This window comes from Elaeis guineensis, chromosome 13 (assembly GCF_000442705.2).
Source record: "Elaeis guineensis isolate ETL-2024a chromosome 13, EG11, whole genome shotgun sequence".
In the NCBI taxonomy this organism is placed as follows: domain Eukaryota; kingdom Viridiplantae; phylum Streptophyta; class Magnoliopsida; order Arecales; family Arecaceae; genus Elaeis; species Elaeis guineensis.
In genome coordinates, this window is record NC_026005.2 from 67641893 (window position 1) to 67669273 (window position 27381).

General features: G+C 37.3%; 2 protein-coding genes across 2 annotated transcripts in view; both read left to right on the forward strand.

Moving 5' to 3' along the window:
* The window catches only part of LOC105044535 (protein DWD HYPERSENSITIVE TO UV-B 1), a 15906-nt gene extending 609 nt beyond the window's left edge, over positions 1-15297 (forward strand). The window contains 13 exon segments of the mRNA XM_073247240.1: positions 89-345; positions 5257-5390; positions 5393-6133; positions 6136-6321; positions 6324-6434; positions 6437-6753; positions 6951-7173; positions 7176-7328; positions 7331-7423; positions 7483-7667; positions 11299-11355; positions 14704-14766; positions 14869-15297. Coding sequence (XP_073103341.1) covers positions 89-345; positions 5257-5390; positions 5393-6133; positions 6136-6321; positions 6324-6434; positions 6437-6753; positions 6951-7173; positions 7176-7328; positions 7331-7423; positions 7483-7667; positions 11299-11355; positions 14704-14766; positions 14869-14952 — 2604 coding nt within the window. The 3' untranslated portion in view covers positions 14953-15297.
* Positions 15298-19093: 3796 nt separating this feature from the next.
* LOC105044525 (peamaclein) lies at positions 19094-20210 on the forward strand. Its single transcript, XM_010922462.4, has 2 exons — positions 19094-19290; positions 19720-20210. The coding sequence occupies exons 1-2, from the start codon at positions 19209-19211 to the stop codon at positions 19908-19910; spliced, it is 273 nt and encodes a 90-aa protein (XP_010920764.1). The 5' UTR covers positions 19094-19208; the 3' UTR covers positions 19911-20210.
* The last annotated feature ends 7171 nt before the right edge of the window (positions 20211-27381 follow it).

Sequence of the window (27381 nt, forward strand, 5' to 3'; positions counted from 1 at the left end):
TTTAGCAATGATTTGTGATAAATCTGTTTCTTCCTCTTATGCTTGCTAGCATTTGAAATGTAGTTTCTGATACTTCTTTGCTGTGCAGGTTAAGCATCAGAAGTCGCATGCAGAACAATGCTGTTTGAATATCATCATAGACCAGTTAAAGAGTTCTGATTTTCCTCCTCTTATAGATCTTTTATCTATGTCCAGTTTATCTGAAATTGATGCAGTTGATGTATGTCAGAACTCATCTTATATCTTGTTAGATGGAGAATATGTTTTGTCTTTGCTTCGTGCAGTCAACCAGAAGCTTCGGATGATTGATCTTGTTGATTCGTCATCCTGGAAAGATGTTTTGGAGTATGTTTCACTATACTTCTCAAAATTTTCTTTGGTTTTAATGTTTCTGTTCAATTCTTAAACTATATTTAACTATTCCAATCCAATAACTCTATCCTTACGTGGTCTGCTAATTGACTGCTGAAAAGAACTAATCTCTTTGTCTTTTTCTATCTGTCTCTCACTAATATAAATATTAGATATGAATCTAGACCTTCTATTATCTTACTCACTTTTTGGTAGGCATGATGGTTTTTTCTTGTAAAAGGATTGAGGACAAGGAAGTAATCTGCCAAGCAAAAAATTACCATTTACTGAGACACATCTGACCTGGTCACCCAGGAAGCCTGAGGACAAATAAAGATGCTGCCAGTGCCATTGTACGAGGAATTGAAGAGCTGGTTCGAACTGCAAGTTTGATTATAGATGCTAAATTGCAATTAAATTTGTTACCTCTGCTGTTTAAATGTCGAGAGAATTTCAGATTTAGTGCATCATAATGCCCAACCTCATCATAGTAGTTTCAGTGAAGAAGATTATATTGTGATGTGTTCAAGAAACACTAGATGGTGCTAAAGGTATTCTTCTATATGCTGAGGTTGAAAAACTAGTGATTGGAAATACAGTTATAAAAATCGAGGAAGGAGTTCTGAAATGGTTACAATAAAAAGATAATTTGAATATTATATATGACTTAGGGGTGTAAGAGATGAGGGAAAAAATGTATTACTCTGTGTTCTATTGAACTCATCTCTGGTTGCATACTGGTTATTACGGGGCTTTTGTAATGCACCATAAAAGAAAATTTAAGGTTGCACTCTATGGCTATATAATTCAGATTTTCTTTGCACTTAAGCTGAAGTGTGTTGTACAAGAACACTGACAGGTTGGAGTAAAATGAACAAGTGTTGCTGCAGCAAAGGTTGTTAGCCAAGCCAGCTTGCGCTAGGGTGGATAGAGTAGTGGAGGGATGGAGTTCATCAGATCTTGCATTTTCATGAAGAAAGTTGGAATTTTAACCTGATTTAGCTGGTATGAGCATGGTAGGTGGGCTGCTTGACTTATGTTTGATGCACCTTGGTTAGTTAAGAAAAACTGTGCTTGCATACGTCGGTGCATACCGCTTCACTAGCATATTCATTGCCAATTGATTTCAACTGATGCAGCAGCAAAAAAGTGCATTCTTCTTGATCAAGCAATGGTCAACTGTATGCTAGATGCCTAGGAAGCTAGAATAAATGGAATAAATAAATCAAGGAATAATAACCTTGAGTTTGAATCATTTGCCAAGGATTTAAGTGCCATTGCTACAGGCATGCAATGTACTGATGATCAAGCAGCAGTGGATGCAAGCTGTCCATGACACACCGATTGAAGAAGGTCATGCAACTAAAGAGTTATCATAGTATCTGCTGAAAAAATGAGTTGCAAGAGCATGTGGATTAGCAAACTTAAGTTACAATAGACTTAGTATTGATTAAGATTGATTTGATATGTTGAAGTTCCACTAATGCTGCAGTGTCTCTTGGATCATGGTAGAAGATTAACCCCATGCATGAATTATTTTGGAGTCCTTGGAATGATGGGAGCATTGGTGTGCTTGGCAACTAGCACACAAACTTTTGGGGGATTTAGGAGCACAAATGACAGACAGAGAGTGAAATCTTGTTTCAAGCTCCATGTACACCAAATTTTCATGCTACAAATTAAGGTTCTTTATGTTGAATATTGATAAGGACTTTGAAAGTGTTTCTTCTCCAAAATGAGAATGATATTGTGATGTGTTAAAATAAAGCACCCAGCTTTGTTTTAACAACAGCTGGATTGACTGCATTGCAATTTTTTCAATCCTGACAACCTGAGGATTCAACCCAACTGTGTGATTTTGTTTGCTGAGTAAACATTAGGATCAACTTCTATGAAACTTGTGAAGGATTTTTTTCCTTGAGATGGCCGTGTGGAATTGCATTCTTGAATCTTGATGTCAATTTAGAATTTAGAGGGGGTGCTATCACATCATCCTCAATCCTCATTTTGACTATGATGTTGGAAGTCTTAAAATAACTTGTCTGACTGTGCGCTTTGAAATGGTTAATGAAGCACACTGCCCTATACTTGGTCCAAAATGCCCTCATGCAGCTAAAAACATTTTACGGGAACATCTGTTAGGTCTGCAACTCAGGTGGGTGGTAGGGTGGAGGGCAAATCCAACTCCATGCCAACCCAATGTTGTCTTGGCTTGGGATTTTGGCTAGCTAACCCAACCCCAGCCCCATCTTAATCTATATTCTGATTGTATAGGGTTGGTCTGGTGGGGTTGGGTTGGGCTATGGATAAATAAGAAATTCATCATAGAGAAAATGTTTGGAATGTTTTTGGTTAATTGATATTTGTTTGATTGAGGCCTTGATCATTCATCAAATTTGCTACCAACCACATTGCTTCACATAGCACTTATTGTTTATGTTAAAGTAATTTGTATTACAATGGGAACTAGATTAAACATATGTTTGCAGTATGAAATCCATGAGTATCGTGTATGGTTATCAAACATGCAATCATTTGAAAGGGGAAAAAAAATACAAGCCTTGAATTGAGATTCGGATGGAGAAGTGACAATAGGTGGTTCAGCATGTTAGAGTACAACGTGAAGAGAAGATTTCTTGCTTATTAATCAATTTAAGCCTCTTATACTTCCTAAGTTGTGTACTGAATAACTTCTAAAAATTGAAGATTATTCTACATAAGAAACACTGCAAAATCAATTAATCAAAGCTGATAATGCCTTGTGTTCACTGTACAGCAGATGAGGAAGCAGTGGAATAGGCCTGATGCCCGTCATCCATGTTTATAGGATTCTTCTTGACATGATTGCTAATTAAGCGTCGTGCTTGTTTCAAAATGACTTATAAAGAAGTAAATAGTAACATATAAATCATTGAGTAATTTAGGAACTTAAAGAAGGTTCCCTTGATATAGATTTTACATAACAAGAGTTAAATACATAAAGCCAGCAGTAGTCATAGGGATGTAAGGTCCATTTCTACAGTAATTCTAGAATCTAAGCTAATTTTCTACAGAGTCATGTTACACGCCATATAGGCATCATGGAATAATTGTCGATAGTGCTAGAGATGTGCCAATGTAACAGATGTCATAGCCATGATGGCTTCGAGTTCATGTTGTTAATTGTTGTTGCGGTGAAACACATTGTTTGCATGTGGTTTTTTGCCTGTATATTTTGCATGAGGAAGAATAGTGAACGATATTCTTAAATTGTAGGCAATTGAAATTGAGCCTATCAACCTTCTTGAGAAGATTGACTTGATTGTAGCGATAGGAGGGTGGTTAGTGGCCCATTTCCACTTGCTGGTAGATTATGTGATTAGAGTTGGTTCAGCTGTTTTAAGTGTCAATTCTTTATGGTAGAGTAAAAATACTATGGAAGAGACGAGAACATTTAGCATCCTCTAAGAAAGGTGTTGTAGTGTGTAAATAATTTGTGAAATTAGGGATGAATAATGGCAACAAACTGGTCAAGATTACCCTTCATCTTGTTGATGTTCTTTCAAATGTGCTTTTCTCACGGCTGTTCTGAAGATTTTAAAAATTCTTCTTTCATTTGGCTTCTGTTTGCTTGGGAGAGTTATGTTTTGCGGATTAAAATTATTCCATAAATCCTTATATCACAACTAGAAGAAATCATTGACTTGCTCAAGTCACCAAGCCAGGGATGGGTTCCTTTTGAGGATTTTGTTGGATTGGTTGTTAATTTTGAAATTTTATGGATAGAGACACTTATAGTGGCTTAGGTTTTTTTACCAACTGTTAAGTAGTCAAGCGCTGTTGGGAGAATTTGTCTTTCAATATAAAAAAATTGTCTTGATTGATCATGGCAAAAATAACAGCCTTTGATGTTAGCGTATTTATAAATGCAGACATACTACTAATTCATGTATCATGTTAACAAACTATGTGATAATGTCACGGCCTACCATATGAACCAGTCACATGTGTAGTAACCTTCTCTTTAAATGATGGTTTAATACCGAGATCTTATAAGTGTGAGCCTTGAAGATAACTTCGCCACATTATCAAAGAAAATAAATAATTCTGGTTATGAAAGTGATTTTCGACTTATTATAATTTCTTTTAAAATGTCATAGTATTATTGTTTTGCAGGTTACGTCTTATGTCTTATTGATGAATTTTCAGTATCACATGTTTTTACAGTGATGTAATCTAGTAGTTGCCATCTTCCTTTGGATGAATTGGAACTAAAATGCAATTTAGCAGAAATCGTAATCATAGGTTTACTGTTCATTGCTAATATACTATATTCATCATAAGAGAGCATGATGTTTTTGCTGGTTTGATTTTGCTGTTGTTGAAATTGAAAGAATTTAATCTGATTTTTGTCATTAAATTATGTGTTTGTCAAACTACTGCTCACAATTGCTGCCAAACCACTGATGTCAGGAGATAATAGATCCGTATCCTGTATCTTCACTCAAAATCTAACATTTGCTTAGGATTCTCCATTACACTTCTACAACTTGCTCCTAACTTCTTCTGTGTTTTATATTTATTGTATATTTATCTCTGAGATCTTGTGGTATATTATCTAAACTTCCAGATTATTTGGGTATGGGAAGAAATACCTCATCTCTCAATCATTTTCCCTTCCAAACTCAGTTGCATGATTTCTAATGCCAAATTGTTATCGTTTATTTTTTTTATTATATGTAAATATATATTTTTCATTACATTCTTTAGTTACTTTGATTTTTGTTCTGCCGGATACCATCAGAATTTGCTATTCTATGTCAGCTCTTCTTGAACACTTTTCAAGTCAAATGAAGTTCTGGATGTGTCAAAATTTTTGTAATTCTGACATAATTATGGTCTTTATATAATTCCTCTTATTCTCAGTGATATTTGCCAAAAAGGGATAGCATGCCGGATTTTAAACTTGCGCTTCTCTCCCATTCGGAAGCTCAATATGACTGGGAAATTCATGCAGCTGCATACGCTTAGACTGGATTTCAGTGTTCATCTGACCAGTTTCCAACAAGTTGCTTTAGTTGCATGCCAAAGCTAATGCGGCTCTCTATGTGTGACACAAGAGTTACCAATCTTTGGATGACAAGTGCTGCACTATCAAAACTACATTCCCTGGAGGAACTCCGTTTTCAGAGTTGTTTGTGTTGCTATGATACTGGGCCATGTTCTGGCAAGGGAGTGATTTCTTCTGCTTATGAGAAAATCCGATCTTCTTCGCATCATTGTTACTCTTACCCTGAATCACTCTCTGGGACCAATGAGAACTTTCTATTGCAAAATATGCAAGAATCTAGCATAGATGGAAGTCCCAGCAGTCTATATTCTGATGATGACTCCTTCACAAACCATGAATTGCTTCAAAGCATGACTGAGGAAGCATCAGCTGAAAGCGACCTAGATATTTCAAGTGATACACGAAGCATTGATAACTGGACAGACATGTCCCAGGATTCCCATCATGAGTTGTATGGATGGACCAATTCAGAAATTTCAGTAAACACATCAGACCTTACTATGTCATCTAGTGGTCATTCTTCTATACCATCAACCACCAGGCTTTTTGAGGAAGTTATATATTCTAGTACAAGAATCAAAAATGACATTTGCAACATAAATATGTTTGAAGGTCTGAAAAATAATAGTTTAAATGTGCATGCAAGTTCAACTGAGATTTACAGTCAACCTAACCATAGGAATCAATTCTCTACTGACAGAGTATTTATTGAAGATGAAGAAGGTTGCTCAAGTAGCGGGCTGAACTTAGAAATACTCCAGAGACTTTGGACTTTGTTCCAGAAAAGCATCCTTCACATCATCCTTCACCAATTTGTTTTGAGAAATATTACAGGGAATATATGATATATTCACTTCCACAATTAAAAGTTTTAGATAATTTTCCTGTCAAACATGCTGAGAAGGAGAAAGCAAAAGCAATATTAAGAAATACTATGAGAATGTACCATACAACAGACAACAAAAAGAGAGTGTTGTCAGTATTTTGCAAAGGCGTGAAGTGGGGTCCACTGCTTTTTGTCAGAAATCTTCTCAATAAAGCAGCCATATTGTCGAGAAAGTCATCATTCCTTCTCCAGGTCCCTTTCCGCTGCTAAAGTAAGTTCTGCTTTACAGCCCCATCTGCATCCAATTTCCAAATTCAGGAGTGGTTCAAGGGAAGAAACTAGGAGTTTCCGTCCACGGCAATTTGAATATCACCCTAGTAGCCCTAGTCTTATGGTCTTTGGTACGTTGGATGGGGAACTTGTTGTTATGAATCATGAAAGCGAGAAACTTGTTGGCTATCTTCCTTCAGCTGGAGCACTTCATAGCATTTTAGGGCTTTGCTGGCTTAAGAAGTATCCATCCAAGGTATATGACTACTGCAGAAAAGCAGTATCTGCTGGCTCTATTTCAATTTTTAGATACATGATTTTTTTTAATATCCCTAATTGTATGCATCTGTTTTATCGCCATTAAAAATGTTGGCATTCTTGCATTATCCAAATTTGTTTCTGGAGTTTATATGTTTTCCAGATTATAACTTTGGTTTTTATTTCTTACAAAAGTTCATTGCTGGCTCCGACAATGGTTCTTTGCAAATGTACGATGTTTGTCAAATGCGGGCAACAGTTACTGACCAATATTGCAGCATGAATGCTTCTGTGTACACATTTGATGATTTTGAGCAGTTGACATCTGTTCATGTAAATTCAACTGATGAATATTTTGTTGCGAGTGGATTCTCAAAGCATGTAGCTTTGTATGACATGGGCAGCGGAAGGCGCCTGCAATTTTTGAAGATCTTCATAGGGAGCATATTAATGTTGTTAAGTTTGCACACCATTCCCCCACTATATTTGCTACTGCATCCTTCGATCATGATGTCAAGATGTGGGACTTAAGGCAAGGACCCTCAAGGCCCTGTTTTTCAGCTTCTAGCTCAAAAGGAATGTGATGGTGTGTTTTTCTCCTGATGATCACTATCTGCTTGCCTCAGCCATTGACAATGAGGTACTCTTCTAACTAACAGGGAGTCACAGTATGCATTCAGACATTTTCTGGTGTTATTGTAATGAGTATATGTTGCAGGTTAAGCAGATATAGCTGCAGATGGAAGGCTTCACATGTCATTCAGCATTTCTTCTACCGGAAGTGGTCAAAATTATACTCGATCATACTACATGAATGGAAGGGACTACATTATCTCTGGAAGCTGTGAAGAGAATGTTGTCCGAATTTGCTGTGCTCAAACTGGAAGGCGGCTAAGAGATGTTTCTCTGGAGGTGATTTAGATCTACACCTTTTTTGCAAACTGTCATCTTTATAACAATTTCAATTCATTTAATGTATTCTAATGTAAAATTGGACATCCAAATGCAAATTAATGATACATGTGATGATGAAGTTAAATGGTCTTAAAAAATTATTAACTCAAAGGCCACAGCTTTCTTATGTTCAGTATGCTTCACAATATATTTGCTCATTAAGGTATCATGAGGGTACGTTAAGTGCAAAGCAATGAGTTTTTCATATTAGCAGGGACATGACAATGAAAAACTTCATCATACTGGTTTCATTTCACAGATAAACTATGACAATCCTCTCTGGTTAAAATCTGCTATAGAATGTCATCATGTTGGCTCATAGTTTGCCCTGACGAAAGCTCCCCATTGAATCCCATTTAACTTTGTAGTTGATGTCCAAGTTATTGTTTTCATTGTTCGGGATTCGGGAATAAAAATAAAGGTGCACAAGGAAAACCATGGTATAAAATCTTGTGGAACCATATCTTCAGGGATCTTTTGTTGTTTAACTGTAAGGTATAGCTCGCTGTTAATGTTGCTGCTGGGAATTCATTTGTTTGCTTTTTTTTGTTTGACTAGCAGAATTCAACTTCCATGCCAGCTAAATTTGTCACCATTTTCCTGTCCTATGTCTTGTTTGGCTCTAGATCTGAGATCTCTTCTTTATGTTCTCTGGTTCCATTTTTTGGACTTTTAATATTTTCTTTTCTTCTTCTCTTTTTTCCTCTTCTAAATTTCTTTGGGCATGCTGTCTTTGCTAATTTTGCGTACCAAAATGTGTGGAGCATGGACAAGTAAATTGGAGCAATAGATCCAGACCTATGTTGAGGTTAAAGATGTGCAACTAAATGCAGAAAAGCTTGGAAACCGTTAGTGGATGTAAAATGTGAAAAATGTTCTGTGTTATCTGGTTATTAATATACAGTATGGTGGGCTCTCATACTTCTGCTGACCACCATTTGGACAAAGGATGGGTCATGCTATGAGAAAGTTGTATAAGGTCTAAGGAATTGCATGGAGTATTCTGCTATACTTTCTTTAAAACTCTAATTGCAACTTGGATTAAAGGTGGATCATGCACCAAAAATGTATTATAAGAAAGATGGAGCAAGTATAAGGAATGAAATAGCTTCTTTAAAGGTATAAAATGCATGGGTACATGGTGGTCATGTTGTTGAGTTAAAAATTTATATTTAGTTTAGATGGCATTTATCACATTCCCAAAATGTATTAGCAGTAGAGGCACTTTGAAGCTTGTGACTAAATTTGCTCAGCTGCTATTTAGGAGGTGCTATGTTGTCAGTTATAATGATTACATGGTATCAAGCCGATCCACTTAGGTGGATGATAAGGTGAGCCCAATTATTAAGGTCCTACTGGAATGGAATGGTATTATTGGTACTGTATCATTCTATCAAGAAAATAGGATTGAGATGGGGTGAGGGACATGGTTCTTGTGCTGGACTGGGATGCCTTGCTTGTTTCGGTTGAAATCATTTAAAATTGGTTGGTATCAGAGCTAGTTCGGTTAGTAATCAAGCACAATCCTACCAATTCGCCTGATTTCAGACACAGAGAGCGCTTGGGTGGTCATGCTCTCTTTTCTTTTGCTTTAGTCATTGATTTGTTTCTAGTGGATGCTCAGAAAGAGGGAGGGGGAGAGAAAAAGAGAGAGAAGGGATAGGAGAAAGGAGGGGAGAAAGAAGGTAGATTTAACAAGATACAGATGTAGTCTAACCTCTTTGATGCTGTATGGCTTCATCCCCACTTTTTCTTGCCCCTAATTTGGCACAAAAAATTGAGAAAATTAGAGGAGATGATGCTATTTTTTTTTTTATAATTTGGCATAAATTTTTAATAAATTGTTTGGCATCACCATACAACATACTATTTTTCATCTTCTCGTACATATTTTATTCTTTAAATTATATTTTTGAATTAAATTTTTAATAATCGTGAAAATAATTTGAGGGAAAACTTTGTATAATGTGTGCGTTATTAATGTGGACGTACTGCTAAATCTATATTATATATTAAAGGGGGGTTTAGGACTCCCTAGTGTGTGCCACATGTCAGTCAGTTAGCCATATTTCGATATTTGGATGTGCCATGCGGTCTCTTTTTTTTTTTGGATGGTGTTTGCGGCACAGCATTGAGGGATGCATGCCTCTTCCCCATCCTTCATTAGCTTTGGTTGCGGCACATGGCCTTTTTTAGGTGTCTAAGGCACGATAGAAAGGGATGCATGCCCTCTCCCTTGACCTTCATTAGCAAGGTGGAAAGGGATGCACATGCTCTCCCACACATGGACCATGGACCTCAGCATACCATGTTTCAAACACTTGATGTGCCATGCAGCTTGTCTTTATTTTGTGGGGTGACTACGGCAAGGCGGAGAGGGACGCACGCCCTCTTTTGCAAGCGGACAACAACCATGTGTGTTAAGATCATGGAGAAAAATGTGGAGAGGAATGCGGAGAGCAATGCACGCACCTCACTGGCCTTGTGTGCCCCTCACCACGCCTCACGAGCAAAGGAAGGGGTGCATGTCGTGACCTCTCTCCCTTCCTTGTGACACCTACACTCTCTTGATACATGAGGGATACACAAGGGATTAGCGATCTTTCATATAATTATTTTTTCTTTAAGTCTCACAAATTATTACATGGAACAAACATAACAAATTCATTTCGCAGAGAAAGAAAAAAAAATGTAATGGACTCATATGTTAATTTTACGAATGATGAATCCTGTTAATTGATATGGTTATGTGTGTTCTGCGTGCTTATGTGCATGTGCATATGTGCATATGCTGCCTGAGCATATGAATGATTCAAATTAAAGCGGAAAATTGTGAAATTATGCTTTAGTTGTCTTAAATTGATAACTTGATATGATTCACAATGTCCATATGGGATCTGAATATTTAGTTAAGGGGGCAAATTACTGTTGCTTTGATCATAATAATGTTAACTGTTCTACTAATATATCCAAGTGGACCACTAAATGTACTAGCCAAAAACTTTATGAATTGGGCGGAGTATCAGAAAGAGGAGCTATTTAGATAGCTGCATGCAAAATGGCTATTATTATACTTATGTGGTGTGTTGCAATGCTAAACTTATATTTTCAGCTTTACCATATAGTGAGTCTGAGAAGAATATGATTTGAACAGCGAACTTAACAACATGGATTGGTGGCTTAGACCTTATGAAACAGAGGTGACAATTGCTTGGTGCTATGGTAAAAGGCTTGGGCTGACAAGTGCAATGACATGGATATGGGGTTTGTGCACAAAAATGCCAAAGTTTAGGTTTGTCCCCGGTTTGCCTCTCCCAGGATCCTGGTGGCTGGGACTATAACTGGGTAGTAACCCTTTTTTTCTTGTACCTTATGAAACAGCACAAAGATTATCTATATGTTTCCGGCAAGACAATGACCAAAATACAGTGAAAGCAAAATCATCTCTGACTTCTTACTGTTAGTGATTACAATCTACTGAAATATAAAAACCTAATTATCTGTGTGAAAGAAAAGTCCATGAAACATCGATGTTTTGTTTATTTATGGTCTATGTTCATTAATGGAATTGAGGCTTTGTTCCTTGCAGGATAGAGGTTCAAGAAATTCGATGTTTGTACAGTCTTTGAGGGGTGACCCATTCAGGGTGAGGATTTTAATATGGTGCATGTCATTGACATGATGCAACTTTTCATTAGTTATAAAATTCTGGTCTTATGCTATTGGTTTTGCATATATTGACTGCTTTAGTTTCTTCTATTGGGATCTCTGGTTTGTTTGTGGTCATATCTTTGGATGCTCTACCTATGGAACCTCTAAAACCTGCTTATTTTAAGAATTGAGCAGCAAACCAATTGCGGATGAAGATTACTGTCATCAAGTTGCAAGATCGTATACACTATGTTGATTCAAACAGTGAAGGATTATGAACATTTATAAAATTTTCTGACTCCTGGAATTTGTTAAATCATTGGAGACAATAACTTGATATTGTTTTTATCACATTAACAAAAAATATGATTCATGTGCTCATACCCGATTCTTGACTGAAATTTTGCATAATTTCACATTAGAAAGTAGAGATTATGTTGTTTTGCGTCTGTACTATTATGTAAGCAAATCAGCCTTTTCCTATTATCTTGCATTAGAAACTATGAGTGCAAGTTATAGCTGCACTAGTTATTTTGGTGTATTGACTCATGCACTTTGTAAAATCTGGGTGTGAGTAGGTGGGTGCCACGAGGTGAAACGTGTACACTTTTCACTTTTGTGGGTGTGAGTAGGTGGGTGTGACTCATACACTTTTCACTTTTGTTAAAAAAAAAGAAAAAGATAAAGAAGTCCACCAGTGAAATGGGTACAAATTACAAAAATATATTGATTCATCAACCACGAGGTTTTCTCAATCTGATAAACTTTAAGGAGTTGCAAATCAAGCTATTGATATGTGGATGTTGTAGTTAAGGCAATCATTACCAACTAACTGCATCTAATGTTTTAGGTTGTTTTCAAGCATTGTTTGCTCTGACAATCTGGTCCTGCATCCTAGTTTATCAAAGCAAAGCCTGATTCTTTCCATTTTAATATTTTCCCCTATAGTTTCAATTTTGGTTCTTTAGTCTCAAATCTGAGTTGTTGTCATTACCATCACTTAGTTTCTAGCACATGATCAGATCATTTTGATTAATTTACCATCGTTTCATCCAAGGTTTTCAGAATCATCCTAAATCCGGTGGTTCGGGGTGTGCTGAATTGGACCTACGGGGAATCAGGATAGTTTCGACTTGGAAAGCAGAACACACCGGCGCCGAGGAAGAAAGAGAGTGAAAGAGAGGAAGAGAGAGAGAAGGAGAGAGAGAGAGGAAGATGCCGTCGGAGGTCGACGATGGCCTGCTGCGATTGCTGGAGGGCTGCGGAAGCCTCCGTGACTCGGTTCGCCTGATAGGGCTGTTAAACAAGAGAGAGAGGAGGGAGTGATTCACCGGAGGATGGGATGGTGGAGGGGCTGCTGGAGGTTTTCGAACGGCCACTATGGCCAGTCGGCGGCAAAAACCATGCGGATGGATTCGCGGCCGTAGAGCAAGGGCAATTGTCCCTATTTACGCATCAGTCTTTTTTTAAAAATGGAGATGAACGGTGAAGCCGGCAAATTATTTGTCGGCTTTATTGTTTAAGAGATTTTTTTAAAAAAATTAAAAACAGTGAAGTTGGCAATTGGATTGCCGGTTTCTTTTTTTCTGATTTTTTTTTTAAAGAAAGCAAAAACAATGAAGCTGGCAAATGGTTTGTTGGCTTCACTTAAGTTTCGATTTTTTAAAATAATCCTGTGAAACGGGGGCGTCGTCCCTGTTTTACGCTTGCGACGCCACGCCTGTGGATTGCGCCAGCCGACAGCCATGGTGGCCAGCCGGATGCCATCTGGCGGCCCCTCCGACTCCTTCCCCTCCTTTTCTTTCTTCCTCCCTTTCTGTCTTTCTATTTCTCTCTCTCTCTCTTTTCCTCTTGGTTTCCTTCTTTTTCTTGTTTTGGTTCGTTTGCATCGGTCTAGTACGGTACGGACCTGTACCGACAGTCGGCACGGGCTCCAGTGCCGAGTCCACAAACCTTGGTTTCATCCTTTGTGACTGCTGTTACTGTCCTAATGTTTATTGTTCCTTGATGTAAACAGTACTTCTAAATTTAGTTGTCCTTCCAATTATGAAGAAGACCAATGCAAAGTTGTTATTTTTGCCTACCACGTTGGTCCATTTATTTGTACAAGAACCATTTATATCTGTAGTGACTGAAGATACAGTTTTGGAGAATTGTAATGACCTAATGAGTGCATTTACAGGATCGAAAAGTCCAATGAAGTTACAACGGCACATAGCCCCTGATCATATTATGCTTAAATGCATCTCATGCACATATAAATAATCAAAATGACTACCTATGACCCGTATAACACAACTACATAGTTTATAATTTAATTTCTGAAAGATGGTAGGTTATTGGTGAACTGGCACTGAAGTGTGTGTGGTAGTGTGGGCCTTCATGCAGAAGTTTGCAAGCTGCTAGATATGCAGGAGCGAGAGAACGTTTGGATGAATATATTGTGTTGGTCTCAACTGCAATTTCTTAAGATATTGTGTTGGTCATCAACTGCAATTTCTTAACATGAAAACAAAATGTCTGTTATTTTAGTTACAATGCAGTTTTAACAATATTTAGGTGATGTGATTCTTAATGACATGTTTAGGCCAGATAAGCTGGCAAACTCGAGCAACCCTGCTGAAATGTCTGTGATTCTATGCGGTAGGCTGGTAGTGTGAGTGAGGGTATTCTACTTGTTGCTCTTTCAAGAGGTGAAGAACCCCTGACTGAGGCACTTAAGCCAGTAATAGCTTCTCTAACCTAGCCTGAGCTCCCACTAGAATGAGGTGTGAAAAAACAAGAGTGCTGTATAGTATCCAGGACATCAGCATATCCACCCAAACATAGTACCAATTAGGACCACTGAAGGGACTCTTCTTTATTGGAAGAAGCTTCATATGACGTTCTACAGATGCATGACTTGTGTCCAGATTGGAGCTATGACATGCACCTCAAGTAGAGATGATAATAAGCATATGCATTCAACAATATTAACAAGTCATGATTTGTATTTCAAAGAGATGAGGATAGTCTTTTATTGATGGCAAACTTCTTTTCTCGAGTCCTGGCTTATCGCTATGAGGGGGACTCCTGAAGACTGAAATGGTACAGGGCTTGTTAGAAGTGCTTTTGTGACAGATTTTCCATTCTCTGACTGCACAGCCTTGAGGCATTTTGCTCACTTGGGCATGTACTTGCCTCTTTGCAACTGCATCAAATAGTAAGATAGCAAACTAAATTGCATGCGGTGTGACCTTACTGTAGTAGAACTTTTACCCCTCTTTTCCTTGTTGTTAATGCGCCTAATGTATGTTCCAGAGATTCATGTTGTACCATATAAACCTATGCATATTCGATGCAGGATTTTCATATGAGCATCTTAGCAGCGTATTGGCACCCATTTGCTAAGTCTGAGATTGTTGCGGTAACTATCTTTTTTCATATCTTTTGGTGTCCCAAGTTTTACTATTGCATCTGTTTATTAACTTGTTTATTTAATTGCCCATATTTGGGAATTTTTCTTCAGGTGAATTTATTACAGTCTGATGAACGTACTGAAGAGAACTCTCGTGGTCGTTGCAGGCAGGCTTCATCCAGTATGGGAGGTTAATTATTATGGCCCTTGTTTTATAAAACTGATAGATGTCTGTTTTCATAGCATGCCTTTCAATTCTAACTAGCTGGAATTCTGTAAATATGGGTATTCAATTGGCATTTGCTTTATTTTATTTATTTATTTTTCCTTTTCTTTAGGTTTTTTTTTTTGGATGGGGAGTGTGGGGGTGGGGTGGGGCTTACTGTTTAATGCTTTGTAACAGTAATGTTGCTTCATGAATAGCAATCTCTGTGTGCTGTTCAAATATCATTACTAGCAGTGAATAATTTTCTATTTTTCAAAATGAACTATGGATGATTTCTGTATTCAAATTTATGAAATACAATACCTTATTTCGAACCTTTTCTACTATGAATTGTAGATGATTGTTTTATTCAAATTTATGAAGTACAATGCCTGATATCAAACCCTTTTTACAGTTATTTTAAGATTTTTTTTTTTTTTTTTTTGTCAGTGGAGGGATCTTCGAGTGTGGCCATGCGCGTGAAGTGCATTAGTGTTTTACTGTCTACTAGTCCTGCAGGTTTCAACCAAAGTTACTGCATCTTACTGAAGGTTGTCTAGGCTAGGACTTCATCACCACAACATTGCTTTGAATCTACCTTGATTCATATTTGACTTGACCCGGCATCATATCTGGAGTCCCAGATGGATGCATGCACTTCAGGATTCATGAACGCAAAGGTGCACCATATCCACAGCATTGTAAGTGCAGTGGATATAAACTGTGCTTCCAGCCTCGCTAGCAGAAAAGGCCCTGCCACCCTGTTACAGGAGGCACGGTCCTAGCATGTGTTGCACACTGTGCCCTGCACTGATCTTCTCATGTGCCATGGCGTTCCTTCAGTGCATTGGCTTCTTTTTGCTACCAGGTTTGCCGTAGAATTACTCATTGCACTTATCGGTTTAGGATAAAGACGGCTGCATGGGAGTCTTGGCCTGCGAAAGGAGTCAACAGTTTCTCCGCCTCCAAGCTCTCCTCTAGGCCAAGACTGGCTGCCAAGATCCTAGACCCACCGCCTGTTAATCCCAAAGTTGAGGCAGAAAGACTCCAGGATATATAAAAAATTGAATCCGAGGCTTTAAACAAGTCGTGCATCTCTATCACTACGAGGTTTCGTTGATGCCGATACTCCTGCACAATGGAGTCACTTGTTTTCTAGTTCTCACTAAATAATGGCTGTTACTTCAAAATACGCTGGCTGGCTGTTACTGGTCGTTGTAAAAGAAACATAGAATGATAAAAGAGAAAATAATATTATTTGCTCGAGTTACTATTTATTAAGTTGACAATCATATATTCATGCTAACATAGACATTTGAATTTTAAAATATCAGATAATAAAATTTATAACAAGATAATGCTTAAACAATAACTGTTTCAAAATAATGAATCACCAGTTTAATATTGCTTTTGATTTCTCCTTTTGTTTTCAAAATCCAAGAAAAAACTGAAGCAGACTTGAACTCACCAAGAGCTTTTGGTGACAAAATTTCTTGCTTTCAAAAGAAGCGAAAATAGAAACACGGAATGGTGAGATTTAGAAGTTCCATACTTCCATACAAATGCTCTGCCATGTTACCTTGCACGTGGAACGAGGTCTCAAATTAACTTGGCATGTGCACTCACGTGGTGTGCACCCGTTTGGTCTTCTGGGGTCCAGTCCTGACCGTCGGCATCCAATAAATATTAACTTTTTTTTTTTTTTGGTAGAAAATATTAACTTCTTTGTTCGTTTGTTACATGTCTCTGTACGAGATATCAACTGGCCAGGCCAGGCCAGGCCAGGAAAGCCGAAAATAAGATGCCTTGTGCCATCCATGTGATGCTCGGGTTCGGGTTGTATCTTCAGAATGATTGCCTTCCATCCGCTGCAGCATGACCATTGGATTGTGCAATATGTGCTTCGAGATCTGTATAGATAGAGGAAAGATAGAATGTAGAGTGTTTTGAGATCTGTGCAAGTATGATCCAATGGTTGATGTTACGAAAAAAAGATCAATCATTCTTTTGCTTGAAAGATACAATCCGAACCGGTACTATAACCATGCTGCTAGATCATTGAGATAGTTGTTTAGTCCTTTGTTTAGGTGGTTATTAAACAAGAAAGAGTATCTGTTAAGTGTTAACATATTGACAGACTAGGCACATGGAGGCTCACTTGACTACGAGAATATTATAAGAGGCACTGGGCACTTTGAATTGATATTTCTTTTGATTTCTTTGGTATAACTCGATGCGCATCTTAAGCTACAAGTTTATGGCTTTCATTGCTAGGTATGTCCTGAATTGGATGAGGTTTATGTTATAGTTGACTACACGCTCAAGGGCATTCATTCAGCAAAGGAAAGAATTATGTACTCCTAAAAATTGAGAATCTTATGGCCGCCTCAGCAATTGAAATCGTGGTCATTACGCAGATATTGAGATCACGATCATCTATTTCTCTTTCTATGTGACTCACGTGCTTCAAGATCCGATACGTTTGCAAAGGATGGCAATTGGAGCGTAAACAAATAAAGAGAGAAAGCCTACGTTGCCAACTTTATTCTTCAGCAAGTAGGAAGTCTCGCATTCAAGACCAGTGACTAATATCCAATGACTGATGACAACTGGTTTTCCTCTGTCATGTACCTTTCCCAAGACTAAACAGTCAATATATATAAAATAATCCCATTACTTTAATCTTGCACCGTAACGTTCAAGTGACATGTGAATGTTTCCGCTGAAAGCTAAACAAAAGATGGGGTTAGGAGACGAAAAAACATTACACCAGAACAAAACAAAGAGGGAGGCTCACTCTCCTTTGGTCTCATCTGGATTCTTCCCTACATCTCATTTTCAAAGCAGAGTCCAGAGGAGGGTTAGGAGGGGAAAAAATATTACAGCAAAATAAAATAAAGAGGGAGGCTCACTCTCCTTTAATCAGAATCAGAATGGGTGACTCTCATTCCAACCGTTTGATTGGGACGAGTCCTATTCCGATTCCGATTTCGGAATGGAATGAGAATGGCTCAACCTATATAGAACTCAATCCCTACTCTCCTCTATGGATTCAATTTTTCATTTCAATTCTGATTCTGGTTATAAACCAAATGCTTCGAGAATTTGGCCATTCCAATTCTGATTCCAAGCCATTCCGATTTCTATTCCTATTTTTATTCGGATTGCGAATCAAACACTCCCTAAATCTCGTTCTCAAAAAAAAGAGGAGCTTAGCTTACCCACCTACATGCCACCAAAGTAGAGGTGGCAATCATATTAAATTCGAACCAAATTTGATAAAAGTTTTAACAATCCGAATCCAATCTATTTATTAAATAGATCAAAAATTTATATTCGAATCCGGCTTGTTTATTAGACATGCAATGTGACTCAGCTCACATGACACATTTACTAAACAGATTAAGGCAGCTTAAATAGGTTAAGTGGATTTTAATGGATTAAATATATTTAAATAGATTAAACATGTGGCATAGGTTGGATTAAATAAGATGGAAATAAATTAAGCAGATTTTGAATAACTTAAATAGATATCAGATGAGTTATATGAGATCCGATTCAATAATTAAATAGGTCAAAATAGATTGAATAGGTTAAAAATCTAAATTTAAATTTAAATCTAATCCTATTTAGTAAAGAGATCAAAATAGATTAATATATTTATGATTCAAATTTCCTGAAAGCATATGGGTCATGGGTTGGCACGTTGGGACAACCATCCCAGTCCAGCTTTGACTCGATCACTTGTACCAAGGTGCACCTTCCTTTGTTCGTAGAATACGAACACTGGCTTGTGCTGATCCTTTAGGCCTGGCACGTTGGGAGGGCAACCACTGCAGTGCAGTGACTCGATCACTTGTAAGAGACTCATGTGAGACACAAGGGTCCCACCGCACGGAAGGAACCTCCGAGGCTGCTTCCCTTTTGGCTTTCCCTAGCACGTGATACCCGGGTTCTCAAGAGTTGGCTTGGGCTACCGTGCGTTTCTCCATGCCTCTAGGCTTTTTCCTCACCATCCCCTCGGATGCCAGCCCGCAGGCCACTGCACCAAGTCCCGCCTGTCACTCCCTTCTTTTTTTCTTGGTAGAGACCTGTCACTCGCTTTTGCTCCTATAAATATCCACCCTTTCCCTCGCCGAAACACAAAGTCCGGTTCTGGACTCGACTTTAGTAGTGCATGCTCTAGGTATAGAATCTCTCATCCAAGCATCTCCCTTTTAACCCTTCTTCCAAGTCTTGTAGCAAGATGAAGGTCGTCACTGCTACATTGGCTCTTTTGCTGCTCATCTTATCATCCTCTTATCTCCAAGCTGCCATGGCCGGCTCAGGTAATAGTATCAAAACTAAAAAGATGTCTTCTTTTTGGTTTTAGAAGTTCTAGTGCCAATCTCACAAAAAAGAGCACGGATCACCGTACTCGATAGCCGCCATTAGGAGATGGATGGCGCCATGGTACATCATTATTGATATCCATTCATCCATCCATCCACTGATGGCGGCCATCGAGCATGATACAACACTCTACAATGCAAATCACCGTGTACAGGAACCTCAGTCCACAGGCCCAAAAAAAAAAAAAAAACCTTTCATTTTGGAAAGAAACACTGCATTTCGGCAGGTGGGTGCCATCAGCAAGTCATGTTTCTTTCCAAAATGAGAGTTTGTTCTTGATAAGCTACTTGGTTATAGCATTTTTGGGGTCTGGTTTGGATGTCCGATTGGGTTGATGGGTTGGTTTTGTTTGGTTTTTGTGGCAGCTTATTGTGACTCCAAGTGCAAAGTAAGGTGTGCCAAAGCCGGGGTGATGGACCGCTGCCTCAAATACTGCGGGATGTGCTGCGAGGAGTGCAAGTGCGTACCATCTGGGACTTACGGGAACAAGGATGAGTGCCCCTGCTACAGAGATAAGGTCACCAAAGGTGACAGCAAGAAGCCCAAGTGTCCTTGAGTGTTACTTAGCTCAAATGCCACTTGGTACAATGCTATTAGCAAACTTATAATTATAAATTGGTGATCGGGGTCCTGTTATATCATTGGTAATAAATTATAGTAGTAGTTTGCAAATCGCTTTCGAAGAGAATATGTCAGGTTTCATTGAAATAAATAATGGGAAGTAGAGAGAGAGAGATTCGACATTATATGCGACCAAGGGTGTGTGGAGCTCTCTTCCTATATATGCGTTTTTTTCCATGTTACTTCTTTTTGAAATGTTGTGGAGATCATCTTTTTGTGCGCGCGGTCAACTGGCTCCTCATAGGCCAGATTTCTCTCTCTCTCTCTCTCTCTCTCGTTTTGTTAAAAAAGGATGGTGAGAATACTACCAAGATAATTTTATTTTGTTTCTTTACTTCACTAAATTTAAATTAGTCAATTTGCAGAATTATGAAGTTGAATGCGCCATTGGTGCAGTGCGGATTGAACAGACAAATGAGAAGGGTATATCAAGCATGAATTATTTTTTGTCCACAAGAATGTAAATATTAATATATCACGTATATTTGAAACCACAGCTATAAAAAATATAAAATAATATTAAAATAAAAAAAATAAATCTAGAATCTTATCCGAAAAAATTAGTCAAAAAATATTATTTGAATTTTTTAACTTTATATAAATACATAAGATCTTTACAGTAAATAATCGATGTGAGATTAAATATATGTATACACGGGCTCTCACGTACTCCCATTTAAGCCTTGGCATCCTTATGATGTTAAGGATCTAAATTCATATAAATCTATCCATAAACATCACGATCGATCCGTAGTTAGCTTCAATGTACCTGTATTGCAGTATCTTCTAGTCCACATTATTTATGAGTTGGATCGGCTTTGATATTATTTTTAATGGCTCTGGATTTCACGTAAAAAGTCTAGCTAAAAGAGAGTATTTGGATTCTTTAGTTTGTATAAGAATTCAAAATTTTTTAATACATAATCGATGTAGGACTAAATACATATCTATATAAATCCTCGTAAAAATCATGGATGACATTTTGAATAAATTAGAGGTTGCAAGCTACCTAACAGCTATTGATTAAGTAGTAACTTTTAGGGGGTAAAGGGATGCTCAAACCATCTAAACCGCCTTCTGGACAGACTCTAGTATAATACATCCAATAAGTGGCCACCAGAAGACCACCTTAGGCCTGATGACTGCACAGTTATCTGCTATACTAATTAATCCCTAAAGAGGACCGTACGACATCTCTCTATACCCAAGTCATCCTTTTGTTTCTCTTCACCTACATATTACTAAGTTCTAGGACACAAAAGATATGGGATGCGGCAAATCAAATGTCCGTATTATAAAGTAGGAAGGGCAACCGATAAGGGAAACTATGGCATCCCCTTGAAGCCTTGCATCCTCTGTTTCAGATGGTGGATCCGATGCTCCGTTCCCTAAAGTTAATCTTAAAGTTTGGTTAAATTACAATTTTTTTTAGATTAAGAATTTTAGTGGCTCATAAATTTTGTTATTGTACTTCCAATACCCTCTAATCCTTCGCATCTCAAAGCCTGAAAATTCGAAGAAAAGGTGCATTAAACTTGACAATGGCTTTCAGCATATACAACAAAATGTTCATCCTGATGAAGGGATCAGTTTTATCCAAGTGATTAACTTTGTAATCCTTGTTCTCTTGGGTTAAAACACTTTTCTCATATGGTTGGTCTTTTTGTGTTTAAAATCCTTATGCTAATTAGGCCTGTCCAATTTCAGCTCGAATTGGTGGAACACATTAATTTTCAAGCCGAAAAAACAAAAACCTGATGTCCTTAAAAAAATTGTGTCCCACGTGGATGAACTTGCTAACCAAACGAAGATCTTCGCCGCGCTCCCTATGTTTGAGGCTTTGAGCCATATGCATTATATTTTCTTTACACTGAAGAGGCTAAAGAGTCGCACAAGTATTAATTATAACAAACATAATGTTAATCCAAATTACTTTGGGGTCCTTAGAGCGGAGAAAATTAATATTCATTGTTACGGTTATACCACGTCATATTTATCACAAATCAATAAATTTTTTTTTTTTTTGCCGGTAGGACAAGGGACACAAGAAGGAGAATACGCTACGCAACCCCTTAAATTTCACCAATTCCTGATTGCATGCTCTCCACCGTGTATATGCTTCGGGATTTGCCCAAGTTCACTTGCACCTGGTGCATGCAATAAATTCTCCTTCTCATGTCCCTTATCCTGCCAGTGAAATGAAGGATTTTTATTGCTTCGTGACAAATATGATGTGGTATAACCATTACAACGAACATTTTCTCGAATGGAGAAAATACAAACTTATTAGAAGTTCATGAACATATTTTTATCGGCAGAGGTGGGGTGCCACGATGCCCCGTCTCCAGCGACAGTACAAACACGGTTGGGCTGAAGCAATTTTTCTCTGCCTTTCTGATGATCCGTGGTCACAAAATCACTAGGATGGGGGTTTATATAGAGGAGGAGCTAGGGTTTTCCTGGCATCTGGCAAAGACTGAGGAAGAGTCAAACGACTGAAAGAGGGGAGAGAAGGGAAGGTGTTTCCTTCCATTTCATTTCCTCTTGGGCGTTCTCCAGCAATGGGCCGGGCTAAATAGGCCGGGTCTCACATATAATCATAAAAAGAAATGCAATTCCCTAAAGAGAAAAATGAAGCAAGCTTTAATTGAGATTCAGACAGAAAAAGTGACAAAGCAGGTTCAATAGGTTATACTTATTTATAGTTTCTCAATCAACGCTAGCTTCTTATTCTTCCTTAGTTGACTACTGAATAGCTTTAAAAACAAAGATATTCTTAAAAGAAATCAATGTACATGAGAAGCAACAATAATGGATATGACCAAGCTGATCGTATTTTTACTGAGTTGACTACTGAATAACCTTTACAAAGAAAGATATTCGAACAGAAATCAACGTACATGACAAGCAACAATGCCGAACCAAGAATGGCCATGACCAAGCTCATCATGCCAGAGCTCAAGGTAGCAGCATGAGAGGAAGCAATGCAGTAGGCTTAATGCTAAACAGTAAGCAATTATACAAACATTATTCGTGACATAGGAGGGCAATAAAATTATGACAAGCTCGTCCCTTCTAAATTACCAAAATCAACAAGAAGCAATTGTATAGAGAACAATAACAATAAAATCAATAAAGCTAAATATCATATAAACTAGACAAATGAATAATAAACAAATAATCAAGGCAATTATAATAATATCTAACATGGGAGGAGAATAAAATTATGACACTTCATTTCATGTGTTAATTAAATGTTTTTCAGTTCATTGAGGCCAATATCCTACACGCATGTCTGTATATTTGAGTAAACAGTTAACAACACCAGCAACATGTGTAAATATTTACTAAACATCCAAGGTCGCATTTGTTCACCAGTACCAGCAACATGCCGTTATGCCAACACCGCAACAATCCGTTGTTGCTCTCAGCATGCTAGCACCGCTGGGTCACCAGCAGTGGCATTAGCAACCTTTGTTGATTGATACTTGCTACCAGGCAGCAGCAGCTGCTGATGCTTGCTGTTGCCAAGCAGCACCACCATGGGACCATATGACAGACTCGTAATCCAAAAACTTCCATGACAAGTGGCATCATAAGATTGGGTGAGGAAGATTATCATAGTCCTTTGTTGATAAATAAAAAAGATGCCAATGGATTTATTCGTTCGGACTAGTCCTTAATAGCATGAGCTTTTGAACTGAGTCCATCACAAAAAGTTGCTACTGTGGGTATCAACAACAACAACGTAACAGAATCATCACCACGGCATCACCACCAGCAGCAAAATTACAGCATTGTTGCCGTTAAAAAGAAATTAGAAGAAAACAAGGGCTTATTTGGCTCATTGGGCCATTCAATTTATGGGTTAAACTAGTACAATCAGCAAAATTAAGCTAGACTAAGTCTATATTCATGACTATCCTAAGTATTTTAGAGTGGGCCAATCCAAATCTCATAGGAAGGAGGTAAAAAGATCTCTAACCTTGAGAGGAAGAAAGATCTCAACTTAGCTTTAAGCATGAAACTGCACCCAAGTGGTCTGTCTAGCGGCGGCCTCATCGTTGGAGGAAGGAGCCGACCGGCTTAAAGCGGGCGCCTAGGCAAAAGATTCTGAAGTGGGTGCGCTACTTTTGTATCATTTGGCTCCTTATTCCAGGCCTTATCGCTTCAACTTGCTCTCAGCTGCTTTTTTTTTAGTTCATTGAGTTGTAGTTATCTCCAAATTTTTGTGGTACATTATCTAAATCTGGTGGTTCTTTGGGCTATAAAGAGAAGTATCTCAATTTTCTTCCCTTCTAACCTTCAGTCGCACGATTTCTAACCTTCTTTTGCATTTTTTTGGCGCATTCATGCTTTTGTCGTCACGCTCCAAACTGGCACAGGACGTGACCTTGAACCCCTTGGGCCAATAACTCCTCCAGAATGCAACATCTACAAATGTGAACCAATTATTTAATATCAATAGTTAAGAAATTAAGATAAATAAAATTTCACAAAATATGGGGATCAGATACATTCGTTATCGAATACAAAATCAAACTAATACTCTTTCCAAAATCTTAAAACGAGCTGGAGATATTAGATATCCTGTAGCTCTAAAAAGAGAGATAAAATAATAATATGGGTTAACAAACCAGCAACCATCCCCCATGCACACACACTATCAAAAAAAATATGACAACTTTTAGTAATATATAACTGCCTAAAAATTAATAAAATTCATATGTTAATAATTTGATAATTGAATATTTGTCTATTAGATCCAATATATATTCATATTAACAGTGCCAATGTGCACATTATATTTTATCAATATAGCAGCTCAAATACATACATTATACTCCAAAATAGTAATTTAGATGTACATATCACATATAGCCAAATCAGTAGTTTCATTTAGCAATAATTTAGTTAAATTATATTTTTTTAGCATTTAGAACACTTTGGCCTGTGATTAGCATGCTATGGTACCATGTTCCTACCATAGTGAAAACATCCATAATATCGTGACTCGTCCAAATATCTTAATTTTAAATCTTTTCAATAATTCTTTTTTTTTAGATGATGTGAGTATATATACAAAAAAAAATATTTTATGAGGATATATATGCAGATATCTATGATCTTGTTCTGAACATAGTATTAAATGTATGATCTGAAAAGTTAATTAATGGCTGACACATTATATTTTTTTAGGATATATTTTTGTATTTAATTTATTGAATTTAATAAAATAGATATTTTTTTTATCCATTCATGTGTAATGTGTTTGTGAATTGTCCAAGAGGTTGATGGACAATGACACATATTCTCAAGAGTTGAAAATTTGAGACATGTTAATATAGATTAACTCCTGAATTACTCTCGATTATTAGATCATCATGGAGATGGTAATGGATCTGTCAAGATCGGTATATAGATCGCTTTCTTTTCGGATAGACGAATCTCAAGTCTACAGTATGGAGACACTGAAGTGAGAGTGTACATGATTGTTAGAGAATAATGGTACTGAGCGTGACTAAGAATGAGAAGTCACTTGGATGTCTATTCACTCGTCAGTGACTATCTCGATATTGTGGTTGCATGAGTAGTTCTTTGACCATGGTGCCTCAACTGCTCATAGCGGGATTGCTATAGTTTGACAATATAAAATATGATCTCTGGCCATTCGGAGCCTTATGGTGTTTATTGGCTGCAGTAGATTTGCTATAGGAGTAGTGTGTGCACTTATAGGAGATCTATCGATCTTGATAATTGAGTAGTTTTATGCGACCTAAGAAGCTGTGTCTTTAAGTCTGTAGCCACAGCAACATAATAATGAAAAAGAGTTTTCATGAGATTCATGATTGGACTCAAGCTAATTAAATCTTGCATATGATGGATACTTAGGATTTGACGAGTTTATATGATCTGCATTCTGTTGGGACTCTCAATAAAAAAATTTGATCATACGATAACTACACTTAGAGATTCAGATTTTTTTATTCTGTCGGATTGTCACTACATACTGCTAAACGTCATTGATGGATTGTGAAAACTCACTAAGACTATTTTCGGATCAATAATTCTTATTAGGTTGAGTTGAAATCGTTTCAGCCCATCGAAAGGAGTTTCGATGATACTATGATGGAGATCATGGTATGTCTTACTACCAGACATAATATAACCTGAGAGATCATATACAAAAAGGGTATGATCTGATCAATAACTTGAATCATAATCAAATTATCAATTAGATTGATGATTTGAATTAATTTATAAGAGTTACAAATTTAGAAACTGCTAATTGTTAGCATGAGAAACTTAATTGCAAGAGTTGCAATTTAACTACTTGATTAAATTATAGATCAAGTTATAATTAATTTAAATAAAATTTAATTTAATTAGATTTAAATTAATTTAAAAATAATTGAGTTTAATTATTCAAGTAGGACTTAAATTTCAATCCTGATTAGATTAAGATTGACAGTCTTTTCGAATTTAATTTGAATCGGGCTCGAATTAGATTCGAATTGAACCTAAATTGAATCTAATTAAAATAGACCACCTAAGCTCAGGTTTATTGGGCTTCTCTCTCTTATTTGGCTGATCAAGAGGTGTGGGGGTGCAAGAAATGCCTCCCTCTCTTTTGCGTGCGCGTGAAATAAGAGGAGGCGCAAGTTGGCGCCTCCCCTTAAGTGTGGAACTCTTTCTTGATAAGGAATCAAATTTAAATTTGATTTGGATCAGATCTTATCAGGTTTTAGCATAGCGGAGTTGATTTTTTTGTGACAAAAATCTTTAAAAAAAAGTGAAGGCATGAGGGATTTTTTAAGCATTTGCTATTTTCTTTCCAATCACTATTCCTTCTCCATGCCTCCCTTTCTCCCTATTCCATCTCCACGCTCCCCTTCCTCTAGATTAGATTTGAGAGAAAGAAATATTAGAGAGAGAGGAAGAGAAAAAGAAGAGTTCTCTTTCTCTTTTTGGTGTTCAAGAAAGGTTCCTGTGAATCTGCATGAAGGGTTCATGCAACAGACTTTTTCTTTTAACTAATTCTAATAGAAAGGGTCAGATCCTACCATAGAGAACTATAGTGGAAGGGATGCTTGCATGAATCAAGAGGAAGAACCGTAAAAAATCGATTGGTTTTGAAAACTATTTTCAAAAAAATTAACCAAAAATACTATATCTAAAATTAACATGTTGAACGATTTTTGAAAAGTATTTTCAAATAGTTTTAATCATCTATTTAGATCTAAGATATGATATCTATTTTGAATGTATGAGATATGTGCCATGTTAGTTTTAGATCTGAAAAATTTATATATGTGATATATATTTCATAGATTTTAGATCTAAAACATCATATATGTGATATATGACATTAGGTTTAGATTTGAAATTATTTCGAGATCATAAGT

What these genes read in the sequence shown, in the direction of transcription:
- LOC105044525 (XM_010922462.4), top strand. Translation starts at nt 19,209, where the DNA reads ATGAAGGTCGTCACTGCTACATTGGCTCTTTTGCTGCTCATCTTATCA. An exon ending in AGCTGCCATGGCCGGCTCAG is followed by an intron (nt 19,291 to 19,719) that starts GTAATAGTATCA and finishes TTTTTGTGGCAG; the next exon opens with CTTATTGTGACTCCAAGTGC.